Source organism: Empidonax traillii, unplaced genomic scaffold, assembly GCF_003031625.1.
Source record: "Empidonax traillii isolate 1590-97213 ecotype Southwest subspecies unplaced genomic scaffold, ASM303162v1 scaffold419:size1009643, whole genome shotgun sequence".
Lineage (NCBI taxonomy): Eukaryota > Metazoa > Chordata > Aves > Passeriformes > Tyrannidae > Empidonax > Empidonax traillii.
Window position 1 is genome coordinate 978098 of NW_020955612.1, and position 20763 is coordinate 998860.

General features: G+C 52.8%; 1 protein-coding gene across 5 annotated transcripts in view; it reads left to right on the top strand.

Moving 5' to 3' along the window:
* CACNA1E (calcium voltage-gated channel subunit alpha1 E) overlaps positions 1–19443 on the top strand; it is a 98404-nt gene extending 78961 nt beyond the window's left edge. For 3 of the 5 annotated variants that reach the window (XM_027894155.1, XM_027894154.1, XM_027894157.1), the window contains 14 exons: positions 1966–1977; positions 3364–3460; positions 4580–4740; positions 5142–5279; positions 5828–6029; positions 6231–6395; positions 6874–6984; positions 7971–8054; positions 8137–8262; positions 8457–8522; positions 10495–10586; positions 10730–10895; positions 11062–11189; positions 17815–19443. In XM_027894155.1, the coding sequence (XP_027749956.1) occupies positions 1966–1977; positions 3364–3460; positions 4580–4740; positions 5142–5279; positions 5828–6029; positions 6231–6395; positions 6874–6984; positions 7971–8054; positions 8137–8262; positions 8457–8522; positions 10495–10586; positions 10730–10895; positions 11062–11189; positions 17815–18217 (1951 nt within the window). In that variant the 3' untranslated portion in view covers positions 18218–19443. Of the gene's footprint in view, positions 1–1965; positions 1978–3363; positions 3461–4579; positions 4741–5141; positions 5280–5827; positions 6030–6230; positions 6396–6873; positions 6985–7970; positions 8055–8136; positions 8263–8456; positions 8523–10494; positions 10587–10729; positions 10896–11061; positions 11190–13692; positions 15138–17814 lie in introns of those variants that run through there. The other 2 variants (XM_027894156.1, XM_027894159.1) reach the window with 1 other exon arrangement.
* The last annotated feature ends 1320 nt before the right edge of the window (positions 19444–20763 follow it).

Here is a 20763-nt window from a genome sequence, read left to right on the forward strand (position 1 = left end):
CGTAGCTGGGTAGATACTGAGTTGCTTGTGTCGTGGACAGGGGCTCTTTATCATGTAAACCTGCAGGATTGTCCATCTCCCCCACCTCCAATGGTAGCTCCTGCAGGAGGAGATGATCTCATGGCTTTGGGAGTGAGGGGAACAAAGGAGCCACGGTGATTTCCGATGGGTTTATACATTATAAAGCATTTATAAGAACACCTGCCTCTCCTCTTGGCAGCCCATCGCTGCTACACCCCCGGGGAGCTGCGGGATGTTCACCGGGTCTGCGTGTCCCAGCCTGCCACCCTGCCTGCCACCCTCCCTCCTGGTCTTGAGGGGAAAACTCTGGTGGTGATGTTTGAATCCATCTCTCTTTTTTTGTCCCTCCATGAGCTCTCTGATGTGGGTCTAGGGTGGGGTGATTGTCCTCCTTCTCGTACTCCTCCTCTCCTCCATGGTGCTCGGTCGGCAGTGATGCCCATGGAGCAGCTGCAGCAATTATCTGGGTGAGAGCAGCTGGTGACTGAGTCCAGCACTTCCCAGTAGAAGTTCCAAGACATGCCCTGAAGATTTTCTGCCCCATTTTGCCTCTCCTCTGTGTTTTTGGTTTTCCCCTAGGGGTCCTGGGTGGCTGTGGGCGCAGCAGGAGGGCTAGTCCGGCGGTGCCAACATCTGCTGTCAGTGCCACATCCAAATCACCAACAAGCAGGATTCCACCCATAAAGCCATCACTTACTATGCCGTCATGGCTTGTGCATTGCTCCCTCGGAGCCTCTGCATCCTGAGCAATCCTCAGCTCGTCCATAGCTCTCCACACGGAAAGCTAATACATTAATCCATAGACAGCCTAAATAAAAAGCTGTAAATCTCCAAAGAGTTCAAATTGAGTTAGCTGGAATAACCAGAACCATAACTAAAGACCCTGCTCGCTTATGCCTCCTGTGACACCCTCTGAGGAGGCACTGCGCAGTGGAGTGGTACTCGCTCGTGGCTCTGTACAGCTGCCCAGAGGTGTGTGGGGGGTCATTGTGTAGCCCTCATCTTCTTACCTGGTGAGCAATGGCAGGTGCCCAGCAGAGGTGCCTCTTTCCTTGCAGAGCAGCATCTCCTTCTGCCATTAGGCATCAGTGTCTGGAAGCAAGAGGGACCCCTACACACTGCAAAATAACGTGGCGTGAGGCTGCTCAGGACAGAGGTCCCACCAGAGAAGTGCTGCAAAGTTAAACTATCCCCTTTTCAACAGACCCTCCACCCTGTTGGGCTAACATGCAGTCAGGGTCTGGAGTTAGTTTTATATGTTTTAGGAAATGTTTTACTTGTAGGCTTTACCTGCAGTGCTAAGTGTTCTGTGTGCATGTGGAAGGGACTCAGCTCAAACGGGAACAGAGGTTTGGTAACAACTTGTAGCCCACCTTGGCTTGTCCAAGTGAGTGTCCTGCTGGGTTGCAGGAGATTCTGTGCTGCAGTTCAGGCTCTTAATCAGTGGATTTCTCTATGGAGGTGATTTGGCAGAATTTGGATGGGAACTATTGTGGCTTTGCAGGTATGTTCCCTTGGAAGCACCTACCTTTGGCTGGTTGGGGCCGAGTCTTGAGGTCCCCCCTCATCTCTTGGCTAAGGAGGACCATGAACCCACCTGCTGTTGCCCCCTGTCCTGCTCTCTGCAGATTTCTCTTGCAGCAGAGCTTTTGCTGTGTGCCCCCAGCCCAAAACCTCCAGCAGAGAGGGCAGGATCTCCTGACTTGCTGGATGAGTCTCTCCCTGGAAATATGCCCCATCCTGAAGGACACAGCGTGGTCTACACATCATGCCTTTCAACCTAAGCATGGGGTGGGGGACAGCTGTCACAGGGTCCCTGTACCTGAGAGTCTGCAGTTATTGCTGTGCAACTTCCCTAATGCTTTTCTTACCTTCTTCCTCTTTTCTTTCTCTTTCCCTCTCTGCTGGTGCTATTTGGTGGCTGCTGGGCTGGATCGTCGACAGGAATGCTTTGGGGTAACTATGGTGGTCGGGATATTGTGGGATGCTGCTCTGGGGAGCACAGGGGGGTGGGTGCAGATGGATGTTGGTCTGTCCAACGCCAGTGCTGACCAATGCCAGCTGCATTGCTGAGACTGCAGTACACTGCTCTGCAGGCACCCCTGTGGTCTGAAGAGATCCCTCCTTAGTAGATGTTAATCACTGCAGTTGAGCTGTCCTTGGTGGCAGCTTTCACCAGCTGAGCACTGCCCCCAAATCCTTGCCCCAGCCCTGAGTCAGATGCCCAGGCCCCTGATAATGAGCAAAACAGGAACCAGGAGGTGTGAAGTGAGTCCCAGGGCTGTTTATACAGTTGCTTCACATGCCTATGTGGGGCTGTGCTCCCAGGGATGACTATTAATTAGTGGTTTTGTTTACACTTCTTAACGATTAAGCCCATTATTGTGCTCCCTGTTGCATTAACCCTCACAGAGGAACTGTGTAATGGGGAGCATCTGTTGTTGTAAGTAATTTTCCTTGATGTTTTTTGAGGGTGCCTGGTGGATCCAAGCTGTGCCACCTTCACCAGGATCTCTGCTCCATTCTGAGATCTAATCCATGGGTAGTGAAAAGATAAGAAAAAAAAACTGGTATTGTGGTTGGGAATAATCATCATATTCAAGAAATAAGGGCCACGAGGGGGCTTTCCTCAACAATTCTGCCAGTAAGCTCTGTCTCGGCTGACTTGGGGTGGAGGCAAGTGCAGCCCTGATCTGGGGAGATCTTAGAGACCCTTCCAGGGGTCCAACCCTGCTTCCTTGAGCAGGAACACCTTCCACTAGGCCAGGTTGCTCAGGGCCCCATCCAGCCTTGCCTAGAATACCTCCAGGGATGGGGCATCAACAGTTTGTCCGGCAACGTAGATCCTATTGAGTACATCTCCCTCATTTAATTATTAATTTCTTGCAATTAGTAGTAATGGTAAAAAACAATTTGCAGTGGTGGGGGCCTTGTGCAAGCCCCACCTGCAAAAGGCATGTGCTTGTAGTAGGGATGCTCCTTGTGCTGCCTTTACCCTGAAAATCTAGCATTGCCTGCCCCAGCCCTGGCTTCCCACACAGAGGGGTTTGTTAAGGTCACTGCTCCCCGGTGAAGGGGAAAGGTGCTAATCCCGAGGTGGAGGGCATTGCTTTGTTTTTTGTCTCTGCCAGCTGTCAGCACGTGTGTTGGAGGAGATGTGTTTAGGTGGGCTGAGCACTCAGCAGTGGCACGTTTGTGTCCCTCCTATTCCTGTGTTCACACGTGCTGGGGTGGGGTGGGGGTGTTGGCAGCAGTTTAAACCCCCCCCGAGCGTCCAGGTCTACAAAGTTACTGTCTCTCTGTTCCATTTTTGGGTGCACGTGCCTCCCTCCGACATGGTAGGACCAACAAGGGACGGGATATCAAGACCATCAAGTCTCTCCGTGTGCTGCGGGTCTTGAGGCCTCTGAAAACCATCAAGCGACTGCCCAAGCTGAAGGTAATGACCCCCATCTCCTGCCTTCCACCTGTGTTCTTCTCCTGCATGGAATGGTGGGTCAGGGACCATAAACATCGATTTGCTCATGGGCAGTGAACAAGTTGTTCTCAAGGCTTTCGGTGCGCTTTAGGAGCCCTGTTTTCAACCACAGCACCCTTCAGGCTGCTTCATATCTGGAGATGCAATGAGTTATTAAAAGCAAGCCCAGACTGCTGCAAGGTGTCAGAGGTAGTTCCTCTGCCAGTGGGGCTCGAGTGGGTGCAAGGCAGCAAAACCCAGATGCTGTCCTGGAAAGTAGATTGTCTTGGTTTTGGAGAGCTCAAGTCTCTTTCCAGAAAGATCCATGATCTTTCTCTCCAGAGCACCTTGCCAATGACTTGAGGTGCTGTGTGCTGTGCTGCCATGGTGTTGCACTGCAGGGATACTTCCCATTTCAGCAGTGGGATTATTCCTTGGCACAGGTAGGATTATGGATTTCCCTGCCTTAGCTGATGGGGTATAGAGCCAGAAAGGGCAAAGAGACCAAGGCAGCCCTGTTTTCAATTTACATGTAGTTATTTGTCTGATAAATGAAACACAGTAACATGGGGTTTGACCCCAGCTTTTCTTCCTGATCAGTGGATGGATTCAGCCCATGTCAGTTCACTTCTGGAAATGCCTGTCTCCACCATGAAACAGGGATATGGACATTCCTCACGTAAAGTGCTAGGGCTGAGAGCACTGAGGGGGAGGTGCTGCTCCTGCAGGCAGAGGTATTTGCTGTGCCTTGTTATTTGGGGTGATGCAAAACAACAAAGTGTTTACTGATTAGTCCTGAGTGCTGCTAATTGCATCATTAGGATGGTCCACTGCCTGCTACCTTGGTTGCAGAGAACACCGAGGATACAAACATCCATGGTCGGTGCTGCCCTGGGGGCTGCGTGGTGCCCACACGTGTGCTGTGGGTACTCTGGGGTTAACCTCTGTTTATAAAATAGCTTTTTGCCTGGGAGAAGGCCCAGCTTTTCCTCCTTTCCCCACGAGGAGTGGGAAATGCCTTTCCGCAGGATAACCTGGTTTTGGTCCTGCCCTTTGCCAGGACTGTGGGTTCCCCAAGGTGAGCTCTGCCTTCCCCTGCAGGCCGTCTTTGACTGTGTCGTGACATCCCTCAAGAATGTCTTCAACATCCTCATTGTCTACAAGCTCTTCATGTTCATCTTTGCTGTTATTGCCGTCCAGCTCTTCAAGGGGAAGTTTTTCTACTGTACTGACAGCTCTAAGGACACACAGAAGGACTGCATGTAGGTGCCCTGTTGATGCTGATTGACACCTCTGGGTAATGTCTGCTGTGGTTCTCACTTAAGTCCTTAGTCATGACTCGCTCTTGGCTTTATCTCTTAGGGTGGATGGCATGAGCTGAGCCCTGCCCCATTGCTGTATCAGCACTGCACATCCTTCCATGGGATGCAGAGACCCTTATTTTGCTCCTGTTCTTTCCTTCTTCTCTCTTCTATCTATTTTGCCTTCCCCCTCTCTGCTTCCTCATGGTTGTTATCCAGCTTCTCCCCGTTTCTCCCTCCATCCCTGCAGGAGGAGAGGTGCCCATCACTGCACACGCACACTTGCCCCAGGGTTTACACCCACCATCCTTTAGTCTGGCAGTGTAAAAAAACAAGGTCATTGCTCTCTCCCAACCTTGCAGAGGGAACTACGTGGACCACGAGAAGAACAAGATGGAGGTGAAATGTCGAGAGTGGAAACGTCATGAGTTTCACTACGACAATATCATCTGGGCTTTGCTCACCCTGTTCACAGTCTCCACCGGCGAGGGTTGGCCCCAGTGAGTATTCTTCTCTGTCTGTCCCCTCGAACGGGGTTGATCACATCCCCGCTGGATCCCAGGTAGAACTGAGAGAGGAACTGCTGGGCAGAAAGGGGGAGAGGAACAATGAGAAATTTTATCAAGACAAACAGGCTTTTAACCCTGCTGTGAGGCTTGGGCCGTGGCTGAAGTTAGGTTCTTCCTTAAGGAGATGGATAATCCTTTCTTCTGTATGACCCTAAGATACATTTTAGGTTAATATTAAGAGATGACCACAGGAATAGACCTCTTTACATGCTCATGTGAGCTTGGACAGTATTATTCTCTGTGTGTAGACCACAGGAAAATCCATTTTGCATCAGAGGCACAGGCAAAACACCATAAAAACAAGCTATAGCTGCTTAAAAAGGTCTTGAAAGCAGATTAGGACAGAGCTTTACCTTGTCATTGCACAAGGGGGGACAGACAGAGCTGGCTGTGCAGAGTGAGTCCCACTGGAAGTGCCACGTGGTGGCAGCCCTGAAGGACATACCTCTGGTTGCTTTTCTTCACCTGTCTGCTCACAGGGTGCTGCAGCATTCGGTGGACGTGACAGAGGAGGACCGCGGGCCCAGCCGCAGCAACCGCATGGAGATGTCCATTTTTTATGTCGTCTATTTTGTGGTCTTCCCTTTCTTCTTCGTCAACATTTTCGTGGCTCTCATCATCATCACGTTCCAAGAGCAAGGAGACAAAATGATGGAGGAGTGCAGTCTGGAGAAGAACGAGGTACAGTCTGTAAGGGGGAAAGAGGATGCTTCCGTGGGTTTTTTTTTTGCAATTTGGGAACTTGGAGCTTCTCAGATATGGAAAAGGTGTAAGAAATCTGTGGGCCACCCGCCTTCTCACATCGTGAAGGAAAGAAATGTGGCAGCCACTGTCCCCCATGTCTCCCTCAGCCAGGTTGTGATGCACGTTGTTTTATTACAGAGGGCCTGCATTGACTTTGCCATCAGTGCCAAGCCCCTCACACGGTACATGCCCCAGAACCGACACACCTTCCAGTACCGCGTCTGGCACTTCGTGGTGTCCCCATCCTTCGAGTACACCATCATGGCCATGATAGCGCTGAACACCGTGGTGCTGATGATGAAGGTGAGCTGCTCAGAGTGAGCCTGTCCTAGGAGGAGCAGTGGGGAAAAGGAGGATGAATCAGGATGAGATGGGAGGGTGTTTTGGTCGTGGAGATGCTTTGGGGCAGAATCTGAGCATGTGTTCTCTTGGCTTAGTCACTTGAAACACTACATGCCCCAAACTGGAGGTAATATCTTTTCTAAATGAGATGACCCAAATTATCTGGACCTCTTACCTACTGGAGACAGATCTGAATTTACTATCTGCCTCCTGTTTAGAAGGAGTGGCAGCTGTCCTGGGAGAGGGGTAGAGAGAGTGAAGAGGACATGTTCTTGAGAACCCCAGGGCAAGGAACATGGACCACCACAGATCTGTTCTGGGTAGAGAAAGGAAGGAAGTCTTGAGGCAGCCAGGGCAATAAACATGACCATATCAGGTCTATCAGCCAAGAGGCTGGCAGGCCCCCTCCTGGCTAGCAATGTGTCTCTGTCTCCATCAGTACTACTCTGCTCCATACACCTATGAGCTGGCCCTGAAGTACCTGAACATCGCCTTCACCATGGTGTTCTCCTTGGAGTGCGTCCTCAAGATCATCGCTTTCGGCTTCCTGGTGAGTGGCTACTCCTGTTCTTTACAAGGGTGTTAATTCAGACTTGGGCGACACACAGATCACAGGGGGAAGGTGTTAATAATGTGAGGTTCTTGCTACTTATTCTGGATCTTGGCCTGAGAGCTGCTTTTAGGGTGGATTCACTCCTTTGGTTCTCATTACGCTTCCCACTGCTGGATGTTGCTGGGTGAAGCCAGACTGCTGCTTTACTTCTTGCCTTGTTTTTGCTATACTCTGGTTCCTGGACCATGTATGTGCTGTGCCATGGCTCTGTTTAGGCCAACTGCTGCTGCTGCTGTGCCATGGCTCTGTTTAGGCCAACTGCTGCTGCATTTGCTGGTGGCTGTGGTCCCTTGTCCCCAGAGGGTCAGAAGATGCTCTGCTGTCCTTGGCCTGTATCATTTGGATCAGACCTGAGAATCAGTGAGACCTTCTTGCCCGATTCACTGTCCTCAAGTCCCCAGCTGCTCACTTAGGGTTTGAACCTTGGACTGCCTTGCCTCCACCTACTCTTTGCTGCCCATGGGAGATGAGGTCCACTAGCAGCAGGGTTTCCAGCCACCCTCCTTGCTCCCAGTATCACCAACCACTTTTGGTCTTGCACCAGCTGCTCTACAAATAGCAGGGCTGAGGTGGGTCCAGGTGCCCATGAAGAGGAGGGCAAAGCAGCTTCCTGGCTGTGAGGGCTGGCATTATGAGCTGTTATAGCCTGATCTAGAATGTCTGTGGCTACTTTTCCTGCTCCCGTTTGCCAGGGTGGCCTGCTGGATGCATGAATCATCTCCCAGGAGAAGCTGCTTGCTGCAGACATGCTCAGGTCTGCCACTGTCTCAGACAAAGGACGGTATTCCGGACCCTGGCTGCATACAAATGGGCTGCAAGGTCTCCGTGGTTGTCCCTGAGCAGCTTTGGCCTGTGGCTCAGCGCCTTTCAGACCCGCCATCCCCGAGCTCAAATCCGCATTTCCTCTTTCCTTCCTTTTGCAGAATTATTTCCGGGACACCTGGAACATCTTTGACTTCATCACTGTCATTGGGAGCATTACAGAGATCATCCTGACAGACACCAAGGTGAGGCAGGGGCTGGGAGCAGCGGGGTGTAGCGTGGCCCTGGGGGTTCCCACCTCCCTCTGACCCTGTCATCTCCTCCCAGCTGGTGAACACCAGTAGTTTCAACATGAGCTTCCTGAAGCTTTTCCGGGCTGCTCGGCTCATCAAGCTGCTCCGCCAGGGTTACACCATCCGCATCCTCCTCTGGACATTTGTGCAGTCCTTCAAGGTAAGCCTCATGTGCCCTGATCTCCACCCAGGCCACAGTCCTGTGGTGTTGCTCCCAAACGCAGGGTATTCCCAAGGTCTTGTTGGCTCGTAGGAGAAATGGATGGGCACGGCTTACCCTGCCCACTGTGCTTTTTGTACTCCTCCGGAGCTGGACCTGTGATAAATGGGGTGACTCATCTGCTTCTCTTGCAGGCACTCCCCTATGTCTGCCTCCTGATCGCCATGCTTTTCTTCATCTACGCCATCATTGGGATGCAGGTGAGCACAGACATCCCTCTGGCACGGGCAGCGTGCAGCGGCGTGTCCTCAGCAGGAGGACACACGGGAGCAAGCTTTGCGCCTGCCTGTCATTGCCTCACTTGGTGTCTGAGAAGGTCCCGAGGGTGGAACCTTTTTGGGAGCTGCAGAGCCACATGCCCTGGGGAAACTGCCATGGGCTCGTTCAGTCTTGCTCTACAGCTGCCTTACCAGCTTGGACCTTTGGAGATGTGGCCTTGCGGACTCAGTTGGGCACCCTGTGTAGTGGCTGCTGGCAAATCCCCACCTCTTTGTTTAGCAACTACTGAATCTCTGACTAGACAGACAGCCCCCCAGGGACTGATTTCATGCCTGAAGGACTCGGTGAGCAGCCTTCTGTCTTTCCCATTGGAATGGCTGGATCACAGCAGTGATTCCTGCAGCCCTCTTGTCCACCTCATCCCTCTGCAAAGGGTTTGTGTTGTAGTTGTGCCGCTGCTTGGGCACTCCTGCCTAGAGCCCTGTGATGACCCACCAGCCGGTGGGAGGTCTGCAGAGCACGGGGAGACATTAGCTTTCCTGGCTCCAGCTGGTAAATAAGAAGCACGTGAGCTAAAACGCTCAGCTCCGCACATGCCACGGGGCTGCCTCACTTCTGCAGTGACTGAATCCCACACTGAAGGTCTGACAGAGAACCTTTGATGACGAACACTTGGGTTGTGGAGCTGCCTGATGAGCTGCTGCAGTACCTAATGCCTGACATGCGCTGCCAGGATGGGCAGATTTTTTTTTTTTTTGATGTGTAGGGGAGGGGCCCAGCTTGTGTTGCTTGGCAGTGCCGGTGTTTAGGATCTTCCACCCCCTCTCTCCCGCCCTGAGAGTCCCGTGGCTCGTTTTTGCTGCTCTGTCCTACACATCTCGGCACCAGTTCCAGGTGTTCTCCGTGCTAAAGAGCCACCATCTGACTCAGCCTCCCTCCACCCCCCTGCCATGTGGTAGTATTTGATTTTTTTTTTTTTCTTAACACCATTGTGAACAAATCCCCCAAGCAGTAAAGTCTGTGGGCGTTATTTGAGCAAAATAGCTGGAGGCAGAAAATATTCTACAATTACACATTCCAAAAAACCTGTACAGGGAAAAAATACTCTGCAGCTAGTGTATTTTTAGGTTCAGGGAAAGGGGAATAAATATTTAACAGTAATAACAGCACATTTTTCCTGTTCGGGGCACTTTACGGATGCTCGTTATGTCTTTCCATGGCCTTGGCCGTGGGTCATTATTAGAATATTGTCCATGTTTGTGGTTTCGTTGCCTCTCTTGGCCCTGGGGATGGTAGTGCCAAGTGTCTGGGTGTCTGTGGTGGCTTAGCAGTCTGTCTGTCCCACCCTCCCTGAGCCCTTCCCTGCCTTGTTTGCACTGCTGTGCCTGACCCCACTGTCACAGATCATTTGTCCACCGAGGGAAAAGCTCCTGGGAGTTTCCAGGACCATGACCCAGCACCTGCCTGCAGCATCCCTGCACCTCCAGTGCATTTAGAAGCACCAGGTTCTGTGCAGTGCTCAGGGGCCACTTGTAGTGCAGCAGCGGGGCAGATGTGGAGCAATTGGACTCAGTTGATCCCAGGTCCTCTGTGCTCCTGTTTCCATGGTAGCTCAGCCTCTTGCAGCCTTTGCCACCCACTGTAAATCCCTGCCAAGGAGAGAAGAGTCCTTCCCCAGTGGCTGCTTGGCGCCAGCTCCTTGGCGTGCTGGCTGCGCACCAGCCTGTGTTTGCTGGGGTACTTTTTGTAGAATCAGTCTTAGAATGGTTTGGGTTGGGTGGGGCTTTAAAGGTCATCTTGTGCAACCCCACGGCAATGACATCTTCAACTAGATTAGAGCCCTATCCAACTTGGTCTTGGATGTTTTCAGGGATGGGGATGTAAACGTGAAGCTGCTTCCCTGGCAGAAGAGTTCTTGCCTGAAGAGCTGAGCTGTTTTCCTCCCTCCTGTAGGTTTTTGGCAATATCAAACTGGATGAGGAAAGCCACATCAACCGACACAACAACTTCCGCAGCTTCCTGGGCTCCCTTATGCTCCTCTTCAGGTAAGCAACCGTGGGAAATGCTCCTCCGTGTGCCAGAGGTGTCTAATTTGGGCGGGGGGTTGTGAGGTTTCTCCCAGGGGCATCCTGCCCCGGCTCCATCCTGTGCCACCTTGAGCTGCTGAGAATGGCTGTGTTGGACACAGGAGTGCCACAGGAGAGGCCTGGCAGGAGATCATGCTGTCCTGCCTGGAGGGCAAAGGCTGCGAGCCGGACACGACGGCAACATCTGGGCAGAACGAGAACGAGCGCTGTGGAACCGACCTGGCCTACGTTTACTTTGTCTCCTTCATCTTCTTCTGCTCCTTCCTGGTTAGTTACTCCCCCCAGGAGCCCTGGGGATCTCCCTCATCAGCACCCCAGCCATAGGGTCATTTCCATCGTCTTCCAACAATCACTCTTCCCTCTCTCTCTCTTCCCATCTTTGCTTCCTCTCCCCCCACTTTCCTTTCTCTGTTCCTTTTTCCCTTTCATTTAGATGCTCAACCTGTTTGTGGCAGTCATCATGGACAATTTTGAGTACCTGACAAGGGATTCCTCCATCCTGGGACCTCACCATCTAGATGAGTTTGTCCGGATCTGGGCAGAGTATGACAGAGCAGCGTGGTATGTAGCCAGCTTCTTCTCTCCTGAGCAACCTCTCAGAGCTGGTTTTAAATGAGCGTCTCTCTGTTCTACTACTGGAACCATCAGTGATGCCTAGGATGGTCAGGGATGGTCTGCTGTCACCCACAGATGTTACAAGGGCAGAAGCTGGTTCCTACAGTGGCTGGTGGCACAGGTGTCTTGGGTGATGTTTGTGGTTTGCCGTGGTGTTTGTCCTGAGAGCTGGAGCTTCCTGTTCTTCCTCTCCTCCCTGCCCAGTGGGCAGATCCCTCTCAGCCTCCTTTCCTGTCCCTGTGTACCAGCTGGGTGCCTCTGCCCTGAGAATGGCTCTGTCCCTTGGTCCCCAGCACCCACAGCTCCCCTGTCAGAGCAGGGCTGAGTGGGGATTGTTCACAGCCATGGGGAGATGCTGGGGGTCTGCTGAGCTCCTGCCAAGCCCACCTACAGAGGACCTTGTTTGGGGAACTGTGTTCCCATGCTGGCCAGCCCATGCAGCCCTCTGGAGATGGGAGGACTGTGTTTCCTGCATTCCTGCCCTTGCTGATGAGGACCCCGGCGAACAGGGCTCTTGTTTGCAGGCAGCAGCCTGTTTCCAGTAATGGGATGGGCTCACAGGGGCTGTACTTACTGTGAATGGCCAGACTTTGTCTCTGCTCTTGCTGCTGTTACTGCAGGGGACTTGCTGTCCACTCCTTCTCCTCCTAGGGGGGTCTCAAGCATCCCTAGTGGAATGGTGAGCCCTTGGCAGGTCTGGGACCGTGTTTGCCCTTCCCTCAGCTGCAAAACCACAAGGGTGCCTTGTGTGGCCCCTTCCTCCCTCCCTCAGCCCGGGGACAGTCTCTTTGGAGCCACGACCTACTACTGCTGCTGCAGAGTGTGGGTGATCTTAGGTCGAGAGCCCTTGGCAACCACATGCGCTCTCTTTGGAGACTCTTTGCCTCCACCGTTAATGTCCTGCCCCTCAAAAGACCAGCCACAGCCAAGATATTTTTTTTATGCCTAATATCAGCTCTGACTAGAGAAAGGAGAGGAGGTGAGAGCAGTGAAACACGCAGGTGCTCGGGGCGGGGCATCTCACTTATAACTCTGGGGAAGAGTTTCTTCATACCAGGCACTTCATTCACTCTTGCCCCCCATGTTGGTGGCCTCATTCTCCAGGACAGTCACAATAAAAGCATGTCTGGGCTGTTCTGTCTGGGCCATGTGCCCCTCTGATATCTGAGCAAGCTGTGCTCTTTTGCCATAATATGTAGCCAGTGGTTAGGGGATGTGCACAGGAGCTGGTGGTGCAGGGCCTGCCAAGGCAGCCCTGGCCCCCAGTGCTGAGTGAGGAACAGGTGAGTATATCCACATGGGTCCCAGTGCCTGAGTGGGGCAGCAGTTCTGCTTCCTGACACTGGGACCATCCCACAAAGGTCTCATGGGGAGAACACCCAACCCCAGGGGGGCACAGGGGTGGACTTTGCCCAGATGGTTGGGTTCTGGTTGGGTTCTCCATCTCTGGCCAGCGATGGAGAGGGGATGGGAGACGAGCAAGGAGAAAACCAGAGGCAAAGGCACTGGGTAGGGCAGTAATGCTGTTCTTTGCCTCCCCGCGGGGTTTCTCTCCAAGCTTGTCCAAGGATGCCCGGGAGGCTGCAGCACGCTGCACCTCAGCACTTCCACCCCACAGGGTCCTGCTTCCCAAAGGGCTCTGGTCTGGAGTAGAGTGGGAGGCTCAGCATCGAATAGCCCCTGCACCCTCTCCTGCCAGCTCCCTGCCACAGCTGCTTCAATATTTCAGCGGTGCAGGAGGATACAGGCCGAATCCTGCGACGACTGCACCGGGTCTGGGGAGATGTGCTTCTGTGGGCAAGAAAGGGTGTGTGCAGGGGAAAGTTTGCTTCTAATAATGTGTACCCTTGGCAGAGCGCAGTCTGGTGGTCGAAGCACAGGACTGGACCGTGAGAGACCGAGATGCTAGTGCCACAGCCACCAGCTGGTCACATTATCTCTCCCCATCTCAGATTCCCCAGGGATTGGAGTCAAGTGGCTCAGCTGCCAACTTCCCTGGGACCTTATGAGGCCCAGAGAGTTGGCTGTGTGAGAGCAGGGTCTCTGCTGATGCGATGGGACACAACCCCATCGGAAGGGCTTGTGGTGGCAAGAACCCAACCAAGCTGCAGGCTCATCCTGTCTAAAGTCCCAGCCCTCTCCCACCAGGCATAGGGGTCAGGGGCACGATGAGGAAGGGTAATGGAGTGGTGGTTCACCACTAGAACTGTCCTTCTCCAGGGTGAAGATGGGACAGTTTGAGGAGATATGAGCTGATTCCCATGGTGGAGAAGACAGTAGCTGATGCTCAGTTTTCCCCTCTCTGGGTCTGACAGAGCCAGAAGGAGAAGAGCTGTGCGCTCCTGGGGGTCTTGCCCCACAGATGGCCCCCAGCATCCCCTGGTTAAGCCCTCCATCCTCCCCTCCTCCCTCTCAGTGTCCTATTAACCCACCTGTGCTTCCTTTGCAGCGGCAGGATCTCGTATAAGGATATGTACAAATTAGTACGGGTGATCTCGCCTCCTCTGGGCCTAGGAGAGAACTGCCCCTACAGGGTGGCGTGCAAGGTTTGCCTCCCAGTCCTCCGCCACAACTTGGCCACGGGACGCACCATCCACCCCTCCTTCCCCCCCCGCTCCACCGCCACCGCGCCTCCCCAGGGAACCCTGATGTTGCTTTCCTTCGAGTTTAAAGAGGTCCACTGCCTCCCAGAGCCAGCAGCTGTTCCCCTCGAGGGGAGGCATGAGCGGGGCCAGGGGGCTTAGAGCCTCCTGGGGTGGGTTTTGACAAATTGCATCCCCCAGCCAGCCCCCCACCCCAGTTCCACTGGTGCAGGGAGCCCCGAAGGGTGCCAGGCCAAGTGCCACCATCCCTGCTTGGCTTCTCAAAATACCTCACATGGGACAAGGATTTTTTTTTGCGGGGCTTAGATGTGGTTTGCTCCTGGGGAGGGAATGGGGGGGAGGAAAGGCTGGAGGATGTTTGGGACTTCTCTGTTGTTTTGGAGAGTGAGGGCTGGGGGGAGGGTGGGGAGGCCAGGGTGACACGTCTCTCCCCGGGGGATGCTGTGCTGTACCCAACAGACCCTTTCTCAAGTGTGGCACTTTGGAGGACAACCAACCGTCTTTCTGGGGAGCAGAACTTTTGCTAGTCTTGCCCACGGGCTGCTGGATCTGTCTGGGAGGTGGTGATTCCAGGGCACGTCTCTGGAGCTCAACAGCTCCTCTCCCTTATCTTGAGCCAAGCTCTCAGCTGCTGGCCACGAGTCCACAGCAGTGATTTGGTCTCCTTGTGTCTCACTGACTTGCACCTTTTCTTTTTTTTTTTTTAAATTTTATTTTGGGATGACAGCTGAGAAAAATCGTGCACCTGCCACTTACCCTGAAGTGCCGTGACCTATGCCATGGCATGAGAGAATGAATCGCAGAACTTGCTCTTCCTTCTGCATCCCTCATAGCATCTGAGGTGTGCAGGGGAAGCTCAGATGCCTCTGGCCTTTGATCTTGGCTCTGCAGAAGAAGAGGATTCCTTGGTGCAGCATAGTGGTGTTACCGCATCCTTCTTGAAACATCAGAGAGGCTTCTTTCACTCAGCATCCCTGGAACAACGGGCCTGTCACCCTCCACATCTGGATATGGGGATGATGCACCACCAGAGGTCAAAAAAGAGCAAGCAAGACAAGGCCTGGATGCTCAGTCATTAGAAAGAGATATTTAGGGACAGGAAATTTCTTGCAAGAATCTCAGACGGCTCATCTGCTCCAGGAAGAGCTCCCTGAAGTCTTTCCACTCTTCTGTGTTGCATCCCTGGCAAAGGATGTGGCACCTTTGCTGAGGACATTTGCCCAGGTCCCTGCAGACAGAAGACACCTTTGAGAGGAGTTGTTAGTCTTTCTCATTATCAACAGAGCTCCACTGGCTGGATCACCTGGTGCTTGGAGGGGTACCTATAGTGCTTCCTAGGAAAAGGGAGCTCTGGAGCAATCTGGGATTTCTGCTGACTGTGGATGGGCAGAGCAGTGCAGGTGGATAAACTCATGATAAACTCAGCTTCTGTCATCACGTGAGGGAGACCATCCCCATCTCTTCCTTGTGTTACCTTGGTCTCCTTCTCCCTGTGCATGAGGTATTTCAGGGACCCAAGAGCTTTTCAGGGATTCTGACTGCCCTGAAACAATTCCCAAAAGACAACTTATGAAAGAAAACCCTCGTGGTTGTTGCATCTTGTCAGATCCCAAAATGCCAACCCAACTTGGACTCCTTTCAGTTCAGTGAGCCTGCCCTGCCTGCTGGGAGAGTGCTCCACAGATGATGTCCCTGTGGACATCACCTATTCCTGAATCTACTCTAACATCGCTTGCTATTCGTAACAGCCTGCTATGGCACAGTACTTATTTCCTAACCACAGGAGGAGGGTTGTTGCCCATATTTCCTTCTCTATCATTCACAAGGTTCTCTGATGACCAGGACTAAGCCATTCATCTCTGCTGGTTTTACAGGCCACCTTGTGCTGAAGCCATGTGAGCGCATCTCTGTCCAGACATGGGTAGATGGGTCAGCTCTCGCATCAAGGATGTTTTTGTGCTTGGACCAGCTCTCTGGAGCCTTCCTCTTCAGATAGATGTCATTCCATATGCCTGCCAGTGCTTTACTGCATGGGGAGGTAGTTTCTGGGCACAACTGTGCTGCTAAGAAAGCTTTAAGTTCTCTGCTTTGAGGAGCAGCAAAGCACAATTCTAGTGCAGTCCTTGGTCACTGATGCAAAACTCCTCCTGTCACAGGAATCCATTCCTCCTTCATTGTGCAGAGAATCTCAGTATGAGAGACAGTGCCTGTTGTGTGCAGGGTACCCTAAAATCCCCCCTACAGGAAGGGTGGGTGGAAGATCGCTGTCTTGCTTCCTTTTAGCACTAAATTAATGCATGAAAATTTCCAAGTCATCTCATCTTCAGACACCTTGAGTCAGTGAGCATATCCAGCTCTGCCAAGGCGCTGCTTACAGACTGCTGGATCTGGATATTTCCTCTTGATCATCCCAGTTAATGTTCTGCAGTGTTGTTATCAATCCTGTTTTCCACCCACTTAGGTATGTTAGGTCTCAAAGGGGATGGTCCAGTCTGTTCTATGCCTGTACCCCAAACATCTCCTGCTGAGGGACATCACCATCTCTGGTTCACATTTGAACTGTCAGAACTTACCTTGGTGGGGCCTCTTTGGCCAGGAGTCTGCTTCCAGACCACAGGTACTTCCTGAGAACAGGAGATATCTTCTCCCTCTTCCACACTGCTCTGAACACATTCTAGGGAAGAAGCGGAGATCCTGTGGAGGTTCTTAATTTTTTAGCAGTGCCCTCTCTCCCAGGCCACCCCAGCTGAGATGGGTTCCTCTCCAGCAGCATCCTCCCAGCCCAGCTGTAAGGGTTGATGCCTTTGCCATTGTGAGGTTGCCCTTGCCCATTAACCATCCTGAACTTCGCAGTGCAGGATGGAAGCCTGGCACGAGGGGAAGAAGAGGTGGCCAACCCCAGGATCCCTGGGAAATGTGGATGTGCAGAGAGGGAGACACAGCCCAAATATCTCAGCCTGGCAGAGGGCTCAAGGCATCACCAGGTGGCCTGTTGTTAGTAACATTCCTCACTGCAGCAATCCTAGGCAGGTCCTCATGGAACAGAGGAGTGCGAGGTGGGGGCCTGCCATAACTGCCTCCCTTGGGAAATATATCCAAATGAACCCCAATGTTGGAAGGCCCAAACAGCTGCCTCTGCTGAGACTCTTTAAACTCCAACCTGGTGGAACTTGCAGCCGCATGTGGGAGAGAGCCAGGGCGGGAGCATGGCATGTACAACTTTTCCTCCCGGTTTTGTTTTTTTTCAGCCAATTTCAGCATGCCTTTTTGCACTGGTGCATGGTGGGAAAGTGGTCCATCCGCAGAGCCAGATGGAAGCAACTGGGCATCTTCCTTTGACAAGTGACCCTGGCCCACTGCCTTCTATGCAAGATGCTGCCTCCCAATTGCATAGACCCCACGAGCTGGGGATACACAGCCTTCTGGCTATGGGTTAGGTGGCCACGCAAAGCAATACCCAGGCCCCCCACCCCCCGGGAGGGAAGACGCTACGGAGGCCACAGAGCACTGCGGTGCAAACCACCGAGACCTCAAATAACCCATGGCTCGAGTGCCGTGTATCTGATTTATACCACTCGCACACAGCCCTGGAACCTGTGGGACGAGGTGGGGGCTGCTGGCGGGCTTTAGGAAAGGGTTTGAGGCCAGAGGAGGAGCCCCAGGATGGTAGCGAGACAGGCACTTGAGCAGCAGAGAGGAGAGGGGTGAGTTGCTTTCTGCCAGCATTCCTGGGTCTGTGTGAGCAGTGCTATAAATCCACATCAGGACAGTCTCTCATGTATGATTTGCCTTGATTAACGGGTTTCCTGTTCTTTTCCTGTTTGTCCGTTTGTTTTTTTTTTTTTTTTTCTCTCCTGTTTTCCTGTACTATTTTTCGTTTGTACGTTTTTCTGCTCTCTGGGAATGCCTCCTCTCTCTCTCTCTCTCTCTCTGCATCTCCCTCCCTCCCCTTCCCCCTCCATGAGCAGTGGCCGAATCCATTACACTGAGATGTATGAAATGCTGACTCTTATGTCACCACCGCTAGGCCTCGGCAAGAGATGTCCTTCCAAAGTGGCCTATAAGGTAGATCAACCCTTCCTTCTATGGGGGTCAGAGCTGAGTAGGACCTGGGGCTCAAGGGACGTGCGGGAGGTGGGACTGGGGGAGCCGGGGAGGTGCTGGGGTGTCCAACATGTGTTTAGCTTGCCCCTGGGGAGCCTGCTGGGCTCAGAAGAGCCCTGGCCACGTTGGCTGGTCTCCACTGCCCACGCATGTGACACTGCCATGGTCACTCAGAGCCCCGGGATGGAAGACCCCAGTGGAAGAGGATCAGCAATAGTGTGGAAGTGGGAGGGTTGCAGGAGAGGAGGTGAGGAGCAGCACTGGTAGTACAGTCAGGAGAGTGAGGTGTCCTTAGGAGCTCGCTGAACTGAGCTCATCCTCAGGGCTTGGAACCACCCTCATTCCAGCCAGCACAGAAGCCCATGGAGATGGGAAGCAGGTGGGCAGCAAGGACAAATCCCACAGAAGCAGCGTTGCTGTGTGCAAGGAGCCAGGTGCACTGGCATGGGCTGTGTCCCAAGGATGGCTTGTGCAAGGCAAAGCCAGGTGCCTTCCAAAGGTGCCTCTGAGTTTCCCTGCCTGGGGTGGTGGCTCTCAAACAGCTCCTGGAACCGGCACAGCGTGTTCCCAGCTGTGCAGGCATGGAGCAGGAGCACGGGAAGCCATGAAGGACGTGGGGTGGGAGCTACATGGCTTGGCTGAGGGCATTAGCTGCCAGGACAAGACCCAGAGCTATGGGATGATTTGTTGTCCAGGTGTGGAGCCAGTGGAAGCTTTAATTTGCCATGGGCTGCTGCCCACAGCCCTTTCAGCAGCAGGGCTAGTGCAAGGGGATTCCTGCCCAATTCCAGACACGCTTCCACCCTCTCCAGCTCTCACTTGTTTGTTCACACAAGCATACATCCGTCATCACGCTTTTCCAGGAGAAAAATGGGGGCTTGAAGACAGGAAAAGGACATGAGGATCTGGGTGAAAAAGAAATGGGCAGGGAAGGGATGACCCAAGGTATTCACAAAGCAAAATATACTCTCGGGAAAGTGGATCTGGTCACTTCGGTTTGCACCCCGCCTGCCCAGGGTGGGGAAGGAGCATGGCGTGTCTAACCTGCCTTGGTTGCCCTTTTCTCTTTCCTTCTGCACTGTTTCTACCCTTCCTTCCCTTCCCTTCCCCACCCCTGGATAATTTGGATCCCCTGCATGTGCTGGCAAACTTCATCTCTGAAAGACGCAAAAAGGGAGCGCCAGGATGTGTAGCATGCTAGAGGAATCCAGCTGATCTGAAGTCCCTGAAGGTTAGGGACCCTCCTCTCCCCTGCCCCAGGTGGGAAGGGTTGAGAGCTGGAAAGCCAAACCACCTGGGAATGGAAACCTGAGCCCCCTCTCCCCTTCCCACACATCCCACATGCCTGCATCCCTGATGGATCAGGTGTGTCTTCCCAAAAGTGCCAGAAGGTGCTGTGGCAGCCCCGGTGCCATGGGGAGGGGAGCTCAGGGGCCGTTCCTAGGGTGCAGGAGGAGCCCTGGAAGGCAGTGAGCCGGTGTCCTGGGGTGGAAGGAGCCATTGGGGGAGGGGGTGGGTGAGTGGGGTTGGCGGGGTGATCCTTTCCCTTCTTTTTTGGCTGTGCTGTTTTGACACTCTTTGTTGCTTTTTATTTTTTATTTTTTTTTTTTAATTTTTATTTTTTTTTCCCTTTTGTTTAATGTTTAATTTCTTTTCCTCCAGCCTGGTCGATGTGTTTTTCGATATTGTTTTCCGTCCGCTGTTTTTTTCTCTCTCTTGCGCAGAGACTGGTACTGATGAACATGCCCGTGGCTGAGGACATGACAGTCCATTTCACCTCCACCTTGATGGCGCTGATACGCACGGCCTTGGACATCAAAATTGCCAAAGGTAACGTCGGTGGCAGAGAGAGGGGGAGGACAGAGCCAGGAGGGCTGCAGAGTGACTGTCGTCCCGTCAGAGTGGTTTGTGTTGGAAGGATCCTTAAAGATCATCTTGTTCCAACCTCCTCCCCCCCGCCCACCATGGGCAGGGATACCTTCCACTTGACCAGTTGCTCCAAGCTCTGTCCAACCTGGCCGTGAGCGCTTCCAGGGGTGGGACATCCACAGCTTCTCTGGTTGAGCTGGCATATAGATGACAGCAGTTTTCTTGAACAGGCAAATTTTTGCCACTATCTCTAAAAAAAATGTATTTCTTTAGGGAAGAGGTGGCCCAATTTTTCAGTTGAAGGTGTTTCTAGAGGGTAAAAACGGCTTGATGTCTGCTGTGTAATGGAGGAGAGAGAGAATTCCCCTTCTTCCCTGTGTGCAAAACCAAACCAAGGAGCGGGGGAAAGACTGTGGGGAAAGAAATCTCTCTCTCTCAGGGAAGATAAAATGTTCAGAGCAGGAAAACCTGCTTTGTTGTTGTAACTGGAAAGGCTGTGATTCATCAGAACAAAAACTTCCTGTGGAAACATGGCATTTTCAATAAAACATCCCCTGGGAACAACTCAGCTATTGGAAGAAAACCCAACCCAGGGCAAGATATCAGCCAAAGCCCAGTCCTCAGACAACTCCTTGAATCTTGAAACAGTGGGTCCAAGCCCCTTGAGATAAAGCAGAGATTTGAACCTTGGTCTCCTACAGCTCACCTGAGTTGCCCAGGGCTCGGGTATTTCCAGTTGATCCGTGTTGACAGCTCCTGATGAACCTGTGTCTTTCTAAGCTCAGCAGCCCCCTTCACCACTGGCCAGAGAGCTCTGCTCTCCATGCACAGCCCTCACTAAGCATTTAGAGATTTACCAAGTGGAGCTGCTCTTTCACCAGCACATGATCCACACACCAGGAAAGTGGGGCAGCAGCAGGTGTGTGTGGGCAGGAGTAGGATTG